The sequence below is a fragment of the Mustela putorius genome, unplaced genomic scaffold (assembly GCF_011764305.1).
Source record: "Mustela putorius furo isolate JIRA1106 unplaced genomic scaffold, ASM1176430v1.1 tig00003853_pilon_pilon_pilon, whole genome shotgun sequence".
Lineage (NCBI taxonomy): Eukaryota > Metazoa > Chordata > Mammalia > Carnivora > Mustelidae > Mustela > Mustela putorius.
The window spans coordinates 15,315,413-15,326,508 of NW_025422005.1; the positions used below are offsets into that span (position 1 = coordinate 15,315,413).

Here is an 11,096-nt window from a genome sequence, read left to right on the forward strand (position 1 = left end):
GGCCCCATTTTAAAAATAGTCAGGACTTCAAACATGGACTCCCAAGGAAAACAAACAGTCCCGCGTCCGTCCGCCCACGCACACCAGCCATGGTGAGTAAAATTAGCCTGGCGGGGACTACACAGACGTGAGCGCTGGTCATTGTTTGCCCAGGCTCCCGGCGGCCGGGCGGCCCCGAGACCTCCCTGGCAGCGGCCTCTTGCCTGTGGCATGCTGCTTCCCACTGAGGAGAGGAGGCTTTTGGCCTCCCCGTCCTCAGCTCTGCAGATGGACCAAGTTCCCCCATGCTGGAGTCAGGAGCCATGGGTTCAAATCCGTGTGGCCCTGGGGGGAATGTTTACATTTCTTGAGTTGCAAAATGGGGACACGGGTTCCCTTGCAGCCTTGGTAATGAAGTTGATTAAGATAACATATCGGGGGGCGCCTGATGGCTCAGAGGGTTAAGCCTCTGCCTTCACCTCGGGTCATGATCTCAGGTTCCTAGGATCGAGCCCCGCGTCAGACTCTCCGCTCAGCGGGGAACCTGTTTCCCCCTCTCTCTCTGCCTGCCTCTCTGCCTACTTGTGTTCTCTCTGTGTCAAATAAATAAATAAAATCTTAAAAAAAAAAAAAATGACATATTGGAAGTGTTTAGTGCCTGACATGCCGACAGCGCTCTGTAGACAGTGTTACTCTTAAGCGAGCAGGAGCAGAGTCAGGCTTCTGGAAAGCTAGGTAGGAGAAGTTACCAGTACCTCCCAACATTCCACACAGATGCCCCAAACCATGGTCCTCATATGTTCATGCTTTCATCTCCCCAAGAGGAAAAGCAGAGGCTCAGGATGGGCAGTGTAGACCGAAACCAAGACTCTCCGAGCTGGAGAAGCGTCCACAGTATCCCCAGCGCCTCCAGGAACCCAGCTCTTGAGGCTTGGAACCCTGGGGTACTGATGGCTCCTGTCCCCCATAGGTGATCATGGGGGGCGGCCGGAAGTACATGTTCCCCAAGAATAAAACCGACGTGGAGTATGAGATGGACGAGAAGTCCAGGGGCACGAGGCTGGATGGGCTGAACCTCATCAACATCTGGAAGAGCTTCAAACCGAGACACAAGGTAACCTGTCCCGGGGCCCCGTGGCTACAGGGCTGGCTTGTGCTGGGAGGGGCTGGGTCCCGTCTCTCTGAGTCTCGGTTTATTTCCTCCTCGGTGGGGAGTGGGTCATCATTCTTACCCTGATGGGCCCAAATGGTCTAAGAGACACATGAGTGGCACATAGTAGGTGATCAGTCAGTTCCTCCAGGGGCGGACACCCAGGGGAGCTAGCCGGGCAGTAAGGACAGTGGCCATGGAAGCACCTGCATGGACATTCCCTTGAGCCCCTACTGTGTGCAGGGCCCCTGGCTGGGCACGAATTCCAAAGGGTGAATCAGATGGGCAAGGAATTGTGGATCACTGTGTGCTTGGATGGCGAAGGGCCCAGGAGCTACGGGAACCCGGAGGGGACAGACCACAAGGGAGGGGCTGACCAGCCCTGAGCAGGAGGAGGGAGAGGAGGGTTAGGGGAGTGCGCGAGCCATGAGGGGAGATGGAAGCCCTCCATCGTGACTTGGCTTTGGCCCCAGCGGTGAGAGCACGTGCTGGGGAAGAAAGGCTGGAGCCCTGGCAGGGCCTGAGTGCTGGCTCACTGGAGTGGCTGTGGCAGCCACTGGGCCTGGGGCAGATGGGGTCTGGAAATGACTGTGGTTAGGACTAAAGACAGTGGGGAGCAGCCTGGGAGCCACTTTGATGTCACTCTGGGGTTGGGTTTCTGAGGGTTCCAGGACTGGCCCCCAGGGGTGGGGGGGCGCTTTGTGGGATGGGGCTGGGCCAAAAGCAAGGTGGGGGCAGGGGCCTGAGGATGGCCCCCACAGGATGAATGAGGGCGGGACTGAGCCACTTTGAACCCTTCCCATTCGTCTGAGTCAGCCCCGGCCAGGCCAGAGCCCCTTCCTGGCCCAAGTCAGAGAGACACGGCTCCTCCCAGCCTCAGTTTCTCTACGTGGAACATGGGACCAGAGTTTAACCCTTCTAGCCTGGGTGGGTGCTTAACCCCAGAGCTCAGTGTAGACTCTAAGAGGGAGAGATTGGACCCTTCTAGAGTCAGACTCTCCTTTGCCGCCGAGTGGCTCTGCCATCTGGATCTCAGTATCCTTGTCTGCAAAATGGGAATAACTACTTTCCTCATAGGGCCAATGTGAGTGACTGAATGAGGTAACACAAGGGGAACCAGCTCAGCGAAGCCAGGCACTTCCTCAGTCTTCCTGCCCTCCTTCCCATAACAGCCCCTGAGGCTCCAGAACCACAGATCCTGATGTCATTGCCCAGAGAAGGCAAGGGGCTGTCCTAAGGATGCACAGCCAATTCCCAGCTGTACTGTGTCCCCCAGCCCAGCCGCTGAGTGGTGCCCTCTCGGGATAAGTCAGCCAGCTTCTTCTATGGCCTCTGTCCTCCAATGGGGTCACTGGAGCAGAGCTAGGGCTTCACTTCCTCCTTGGCTATCCACAACTTCCATCATACACCCAGTGCTTAGCTCCTGATGGACACTCCAGGCCCCTGGTGACCCATATCTTTCTCTTCTTGCCTCCATGATCTGTCCCTGCTGTTTGAAACTCTCCTTCCTGACCCCAGGCGGTCACTGGCTTCTTGTCCTCCAGGGCCCCATGAGGACATCACCTCCACTAGGAAGCCTTCCCTGTTGCTGCCTCTGGGCTCACAATATCCCCTGGTCTCTCCATTCTCATTCCCCCGCATTAGAATTGCTTGTTTGTCATTTCTTGAAGGCATGTGATAGAGCCTTAAGGAGGGATTAGTAAAGGGCTGAAGGAAACAGATATATTCCCTAGACCCCAAGACCAGCTGGGGTCCGTCCTCCCAACCCCCCCAGCCCCCATGTGGCTGACAAAGGCCCTTCCTCCTAGCACTCTCACTACGTCTGGAACCGCACCGAACTCCTGAGCCTGGACCCCTACACTGTGGACTATCTCTTGGGTAAGTGGGGGGAGGTGTGGGTGGAAGGGGAGAGGGGGATGGAGGACCCCCAGCTGGGTGCCCTGCGGCTGGGGCTGTGAGTCCAGCACTTGGGGAGGCCAGGGCCCTAGCCTTCCCCCTACTTAGGGACCTTTGCTCTCAGGCTCTAGGACCTGGAAGAGGTGTGGAAGGGGTTCTGGTTCATAGAATTGGGCCTGAAATCTGCTGCCTGTGCAGAGTGAGTGGTTCCCTTGAGCACAAAGGAAAACAGAAGCTCAGGTTGGGGAGGAGACTGGGATGTGTCCCTCAGCCCAGTAGCATCACAGCCCAGGTAAATCTGACCCCTGGCTGGGGCAGGAGACCTGGAGCCAGCCCTGCTATGTGGCCTGGGCAGAAGCCCGCCACGCTGTCTCTGCTGGTTTGACTGGAGGCCCTCCCCAAGGGAGTGGGGAGCATGGGAGGGGCCCTGGCTTGGTGGAATGAGGCCCTGAGCCCCGCCATGCCAACACCTGGTCCCCTGCCCCACCTGGCTGTTGTGCCCAGCGAGTGGTGGCAAAATCTGCAAATCTTTCCCAAGGGGCACAGCCTCTAGGTCCTGGGTGTGAGGTTATGGGTTCAAAGCTGGGCACCTTGGAAGATCCCCCAGACACACACACACACCGCTTGCCTGGGTCATGCGACAAACACCCTATGCCAGACGCAGGCTGTGGAGAGCTGTTTAAGTTCCCATGTACCACAACGGGCCCCCTCATGGACCTTAGAGCCTGAGTGCTGGGTTCAGATCCCACTGTACCCCACTTATATGCAGATCCCACCTCACTTATATGCAGATCCAACTGCATATAAACTGTGCAACCTTGGGCAAGTGATTTCTCCTCTCTGCGCCTCAGTTTTCTCTTCTGTAAAGTAGGAATGATGACTGTTCTGTAAGGTGAGGCAAATGACCTCAGGATTGTTATGAGCACACAAGAGCCAATGCCTTGTGTAAGTTACTTGTTATCTCCAAACAAATTATCTCCACAAACAGTTTAAAAGAAGAGTAAACGAAAAATGAAAAATAAGTAAAAAAACATAACAAAAGTAAGCATTTATGACTACACAGTTTCTTGGGGTCAGGAATTTCCAGCGGCTTAGCTGGGTCTCCCATGAGGTTGCCGTCATCCAAAGGCTTGACTGGGGCTGGGGATTCCAAAATGGCTTCCTCCCATGGCTAGCAAGTGGGTGCAGGCTATTGTCAGGAAGCCTCAGGTCCTCACCACATGGAGATCTCTGTAGAGTTGGTGGGGTGTCCTTACAACATGGTGGCTTGTTTCAGAGCTAAAGCCATAATATTTTATGTCATGGCATGAAAGTCACATAGCATCATTTCTGTGGTGTTCTATTGGGTACATAGGATAGTCTTACTGTAGGAGGGGCCACACTAGGGTGTAAATTCAGAAGGCAGGGATTATTGGGCGCCATCTTGGAGGCTGGTGCCGCTTCTGCTACTTCCCTGTACCGGGCACTATGGCTTTCAAGCCTGACCTATTCGTGACATGTAAGTACACACCCAAGCTGCCCCGTTGAGTCCATGGTCTTCTGCCTGGGGGGGTTGTGGTGCCGTGTCTGGGGCCCTTCATACCTGGGACTACACTGATGGATTTTAAGTCCTGGATCGCCCACTTAGCTGCTGAAGATACCAAGCTACTGAGCACCCGTGCCTCAGTCTCCTCTGTAAAATGGACATAGCGATCCCCTTACCAGTCTCCTCTGAAAAATGCATGTGGTGATCCTCTCACCATAGTATGGTTGTGAAGGGGAAACGAAACCGTCTGTGCTCCCACAGCGCTGGGCACAGTTTGGACCCACCTGTGGGCAGCTTCTTCCTGGCTTGTTCTAACCCCAAGTTGTGTGTGGGGAACCTGTGTTCCCTGAGACAGCCCAGGCTCCTTGTGGGGGAGGGCCCCCCTTGCAGGGTCACAGGAAAACCTCACTGTCTACATCTTCCTTAGGTCTCTTTGAGCCGGGGGACTTGCAGTACGAGCTGAATAGGAACAATGTGACTGACCCGTCACTCTCGGAGATGGTGGAGATAGCCATCAAGATTCTGAAGAAGAACCCCAAAGGCTTCTTCTTGCTGGTGGAAGGTAGGGCCCCAGGCTGCAGGGCCACTTCCCCGGGAGATTCTGGGTATATGGCCTTCGGTCCGGGGATGGGGTGCTCCGACTCTCAAAGACAACCATCCACTTCTGGGGAGAAGGCTAAATTCCTTTTGGGGAAGATGGGTTATGCATGGTGTTGAAACTCCAAGCCCAACAAGCTGTTCTCCTTTAGGCACGAGGATCACCTGTCAGGCCAACTAGTCCAGGAAGGCTTCCCAGAAGAAGAGGTGGAAGCCTTCCTTTTGGGGGTCCCTCCCTGAGCTTCCCTCCTCCCAAAAGACAGGTCCAAGGTCCTCCACGTCAGATACCTATCAGTCTGAGGGAGCTCTCAGCTGGATGGCAGGCATCTGCTGTTACTATGTTCTTGTGAGGCCAAGGTCAGATTCATGACCCTGGGATGTCCCAGATCCCCCAGACTGGGAGAGTCTGTCCCTTTAGGAGTTGGCAGTGTTGTATGCTAATGTTTACGGGGTTTCCCAGCATGCAGGGAGGCCCTAGAGTCGGGCTTTGGTTCTTTGCTGGTGCTGTATGACCTCTGCCTGTACATTTCTGTAAAATGAGGTAAAAAAATGGTCTTAGATTATTAACATCCATTGCATTCAGAGGCATAAAGTACTTGGAACAGAGTCCAGCAGAAAATAAATCTTTCGGTGTTTCTATTATTACCATTATTATGATTACACAATAGCCAAGTCAATAACAATAGGAAGTGTGAGGAAGTGATAAAGTTTCCAGAATCTTCAGAGTTCTAACAGCCATTGTCTCCCATGGTTCCAGATGTTGCCTCACTGAACTCTCCCTGTACACACACACACACACTTGCACATACACACTCACCACACATATACACACTCCGGCCCCTCTGCCTTCCAGAGGCCAGCAGCCGGCCGCCTGGCTTGGCAGCTTTCTTGCCAAACCCCGGGGTTCCCACTCAAGCATGGCAGTCTCGGCCTGGCCTGAACAGCCCTCTGACGCCAAGGACCCAGCCAGGAACCAGTGGTGGTGAACATGGGCTCCCCTGGGAGCAGTCCTCTTTGTGACTGCTCCCAGAACCACAACAAAGGAAGGACCCACCCTGCCAGCCTGCAAGGCCAGCGTGGTGAGGCTCAGGCCAATGGGAAGGGAGGACACCGGGCTCAGGACCCTAAGAAGTGGGAGTGTCCACTCAGGCAGTGTCCTCCTCTTAGAGACGAGAAGGAGTCGCCTCAGGTCATGCAGCCCTTGGCCATGACTTTGAAGCCAGGCGCAAAGCCAGGCCTCTTGCACCCACCTAGGAGAGAGGTGGCACAGACTTTTTAGAGGCCTTTATGCAGGCCTGCCGTGGGTACTGCCCAGGTATGGAGAATGAGAGTAACACCCAAGTTCAAATCCCAGTCATCCCACCTTGGGCACGTCACTTCTGCACCTAAGGCCTCAGTTGCCCCATCTGTAAATGGGGCTGATTTTGTACCCATTTGTGCCTAGGATTGTTATGAAGGGGAAACTAAACACCAGCTTGTTATGCCTGGCACTCAGTAGGCCCTTAAAGCATGCTTGTTCCATTTCCACCTGTCAGAGGTCTCCGACTCCTTTGAGGAGTTGGAGAAGCTGTTCTGAGGGCCGTGAGGGGTGCTGGACAGAGCACCAGCTTTTCAGTCACGTGGATCTGCTCTAAACCCTGGCTTTGCGCTCTCCATGCATGGACCCTTGGTCCACAACCCGTCCCCACCGAGCCGCTGTAAAGGTTGCACGGCGGCATGATGTGTCCAACATGGTACTTGGCATGTGGCCATTCCCCATCAAAGAATGGTTCCTCTGGCGGTCATGTGACAGGACCTGGGGGTGCAGCTCTCCCCCTCACCCAAGGCCTTTGCCTTGGTGTCTCAAGGGGGCAGGATTGACCACGGGCATCATGAGGGCAAGGCCAAGCTGGCACTGCACGAGACGGTGGAGATGGACCGGGCAATCGGGAAGGCAGGCATCCTGACCTCCGTGGAAGACACGCTGACCGTCGTCACTGCGGACCACTCCCACGTCTTCACCTTTGGGGGGTACACCCCCCGTGGCAACTCTATCTTTGGTAAGTGAGTCTTGCTTGGGGTGGGCACTGGCCACTCCCGCGGGGTGCCTATCGGGGAGCCGGAGTAGGATGGGAGAGGCAGCAAGCTCCAGGCCTGTCCCAGGTGGGACTGTGAGAATGGAGTACGGAAGAGAAGGTAGTGTTGGGGGCCGGGAGCCGTTACAGGATGAGGAGACAGAGTAAAGTGAGTGCTCCGGTGGGGGGCTGCATGGCTACCTGGGTGATGGGTGGATAGAAGAATGAGGAAGGATGGCTACATGGCCTTGGGGGGAATGGACCGCCATCAGGAGGAACGTGGGCACCATGAAAACGGAGGGGTAGTTGGTGGGAAATCAATCAGGTTGGGAAAGTGGCTTCATGGAGTGGTTCAAGGTTCTTCACAGGGAATCTAGGGATCGCCAAGCTGTAGTCTTGGTGCTCCAAGATCCCTGGGCCAATGCCTTCCTGCGCAGGTCTGGCCCCCATGGTGAGTGACACGGATAAGAAGCCCTTCACCTCCATCCTATATGGCAATGGGCCTGGCTACAAGGTGGTAGGTGGCGAGCGCGAGAACGTCTCCATGGTGGACTACGGTGAGATTGCCCAAATCCAGGGCAGGGCACCCTGTGGGGATGGGTCTGGGTATACTGGAGGCTCGTGGCCAAGGTTGGGGAAGGCTCCAAATAGCCAGGACTTGGATCAAAACAATCTCAGGTCAACTCCCCATCCACCGTGGAGTAGCTGTGTGACCTTGGGCGTGCAGTTTTACCTTTCCCAGCTTCCCTTTCTTCCGTGAAAGAGTTTTGCCTCCCAGGGTTGTCTGAAGGGCTTAACGTGGCTCCCAGCGCCTTTTGCTGTTATACCGCCATTTCCACTGTGGCTGTAATTCCCCGGAGCTGAGCCTTCTCCATGTGCTCCTCTAGTTCCGTATGGTTGAATGTTCATTTGCTCACGGTGGCCGCAGTCGTCCTTGGGGGTCTCACTGTGCCGCTCTCAGCAAGCCCAGTGAGAGGCTCTCCTGGGTTCACTAAACAGCCCAGAGGAGCTGGATTGTTCTCTTCTGGGCGTCGAGGGGAGGCTTCTGTGTCAGAACAGACTCTGCCCCAAATCCCACAGCCCTTGCACAAAGTGATGTCCCTGCACCGAGCCTCGTGTCCTCTATAGAAGGAGAGCACTCGAGCCAGCATGGAAGGGCAGGGAAAAGCCACAGCAGAGCCCAGCCCCCTGGCAGGCTCTCAGCAAGTGTTTCTTCTGGCCCACAGCTCACAACAACTACCAGGCGCAGTCTGCTGTGCCCCTGCGCTATGAGACCCATGGTGGGGAGGACGTCGCGGTCTTCGCCAAGGGTCCCATGGCGCACCTGCTGCATGGCGTCCACGAGCAGAACTACATTCCCCATGTGATGGGTTACGCGGCCTGCATCGGTGCCAACCAGGACCACTGTGCCTCTGCCAGCTCAGCTGGTGGCCCTTCTCCAGGGCCCCTCCTCCTCCTGCTGGCCCTGCTCCCCTTGGGCATCCTGTTCTGAGGGCCCAGGGCCCAGGCACCCACCAGCCTATGACAGATGGCCAGCCTCCCCCTCTCAGCACGGCCCACCATCTGGAAGCCTGCCCCTCAAGGACCAGGTAGAGGGGCCTTCACAGCCTCGACAGCTGCCAGAAAGAGGACCCAGGAAACCAAAGTCTGCTGCCCAGCCTCGCTCCCCTCTGGAATCCTCCACTGGAGCCAGACAAGTTCCTGGCCTCCGGCCTCTACTCCCTTCCTGTTGCCTCGTGGGCCCACAGAGTAGGTTTCTCTGGGCAGGCAGAGAAGGCTGACTGCAGAAATTCTCAAAGCATCTTATTTTTCTAGCAAACACACCTCTCCAGACCTGGAGGTCCTGGAGCTTCCATGGAACATTCCGGATCTGACCTTCCCACTCCCCTCCCCTCTTGGAACCACCAGGTCTCATTGGGCTCATGTCCCTCCCTGCCTGGGAGACCCGATTCTTCTCCCCAGGATGGGGGTTTGCTCACTCATCCCGGGGCTGCCGGGGACTCCCGGGAGGTGAGCTGGGACTGGCCATCCGACCCCAGGGCTTCCTGGGCCGGGAAGAGCAGCCGGGACAGGCAGACATTTCTCAGCTCTTAACACACGTGCCCACTCCTCTCTGAAGGGACACTCCTGTTTGGAAAGGCCAAAAAAAAAAAAAAAAAAAATTTTTTTTTCTCTTTTTGGTGTCGGTTAAAAGGGAACACAAAACATTTAAATAAAACTTTCCAAATATTTCTGAGGACAGAACTGAGTCTTTGTGGTCAGTGAGGAAGAGAGAGAAACAAGCTTGTTTCTTTGGGAGAGGACTGGACTCTGGGCCCAGGAGTGCGGGTGGCGTTGGGCCGGGAGGAAGGGGCTGCCTGCCGACCTGGGGCTTCACCACTCCGTACCTGTGTGACTTTGGGCAAATGGCTCTATATCTCTGTGTCTCTGTTTCCTTAACAATAAAATGGGAGATAGCCCAGTCCTGGGTTGCTGTGAAAATCCAAGAAGAATGCCTCTGGGCCCTGAAATCCACAGCAAGAAGGCCTCCAAGGGGCCTGGGACACCCTTGCCACAATGCCTACAGACAGAGCCACATGGCCTGGCTCAGCGGAGCTATTTGTTCATTCATTCATTCACTCATTCAACAAATCCAGTTCACCCTTGAACAACACAGGTTTGAATTGCGTGGGTCTACTTGCAGATTTTTTTGGATAAATAGAGTTCTGTAAACTGTATTTTCCTTATGATTTCTTTTCTTTTTTTTTTTTTAAGATTTTATTTATTTGACAGACAAGAGATCACAAGTAGGCAGAGAGGCAGGCAGAGAGAGAGGAGAAGCAGGCTACCTGCTGAGCAGAGAGCCCAATGCGGGGCTCAATCCCAGGACCCTGGATCATGACCCGAGAGGAAGGCAGAGGCTTTAACCCACTGAGTCACCCAGGCGCCCCTTTCCTTACGATTTCTAATAACATTTTCATTCCTGTAGCTGACTTTATTGTAAGAATACAGTCTATACTACATATAACATATAAAATATGTGTTAACTGAGTGCTTATATTATCAGTAAGGCTGTTTGTAGTTCATTTTGGAGGGGGGAGTCAGAAATTACACATGGATTTCTGACTGCAGGAAGTTGGCATCCCTCCCACTCCTGGTCAAGCGCCAACTGCATTGAGCTGATGCCGGGCACTGTGGCAAGTCTTACGAATTATGCAGCAAAGCACACAGACCTTCACAGAGCTTCAGCCTGGCTTGGCGATTGTGATCTCTTTTCCATTCCTAATTATCAGGCCTGGGTACTAGACTCAGGGTTGCAACTGACATGGCGTATTCAGGGTCCCCAGGTTGGCTCCTTGCCTTACTGCAATGACAGTCCCTATAATTAGCTGGACAGAATGATTACCTATAATGGTAATCATCGTAACCATTCCTGTCAATTACCATCTGCCAAGCTCTATGCTTGGTGCTTTATATGGAGTTGGTTAATCCGACCCTCGCTAGGAAGTAGGCCCCCGTCATCCACATTTGTAGATGAGACTGAGGGTCTAAGAGTTGGTGTGATTGCTCAAGGTTCCCCAGGTTGCGAGGCTGGGATTGGAGTCCAGGTACATTCCATTCCAAAGCTCCAAAACTCAAGACATCCTTCATTTGTTTATAATACATTTCCAACCACTTGCCAATACGGTTCTGACGCAGCCAGTCCAGGTGACTCAACACACTGCCGGTCAAGTTATTGAGCTCGGAAGGCTGAGAGACCACGTCGGAAGAGGGCCCTCCTTGAGGGAGAAAATACAATCAAGCAGGTTTCTCTCTGAACTTCCCGGCAGTCCTGGCATAAAGGGGGACACAGCCACTCCAAAACTGGCTCGGAAAATTTAAACCACGTGCTCACATTCTCACCAGGGCAAAGAGA

At 54.5% G+C, this 11,096-nt stretch overlaps 1 protein-coding gene across 4 annotated transcripts in view; it reads left to right on the forward strand.

Moving 5' to 3' along the window:
• ALPL (alkaline phosphatase, biomineralization associated) overlaps positions 1 to 9,918 on the forward strand; it is a 56,734-nt gene extending 46,816 nt beyond the window's left edge. For all 4 annotated transcript variants that reach the window (XM_004741266.3, XM_004741264.3, XM_004741265.3 and 1 more), the window contains 6 exons: positions 950 to 1,093; positions 2,938 to 3,007; positions 4,978 to 5,112; positions 6,995 to 7,186; positions 7,639 to 7,758; positions 8,428 to 9,918. In XM_004741266.3, the coding sequence (XP_004741323.1) occupies positions 950 to 1,093; positions 2,938 to 3,007; positions 4,978 to 5,112; positions 6,995 to 7,186; positions 7,639 to 7,758; positions 8,428 to 8,693 (927 nt within the window). In that variant the 3' untranslated portion in view covers positions 8,694 to 9,918. The remainder of the gene's footprint in view (positions 1 to 949; positions 1,094 to 2,937; positions 3,008 to 4,977; positions 5,113 to 6,994; positions 7,187 to 7,638; positions 7,759 to 8,427) is intronic.
• Positions 9,919 to 11,096: the final 1,178 nt, after the last annotated feature.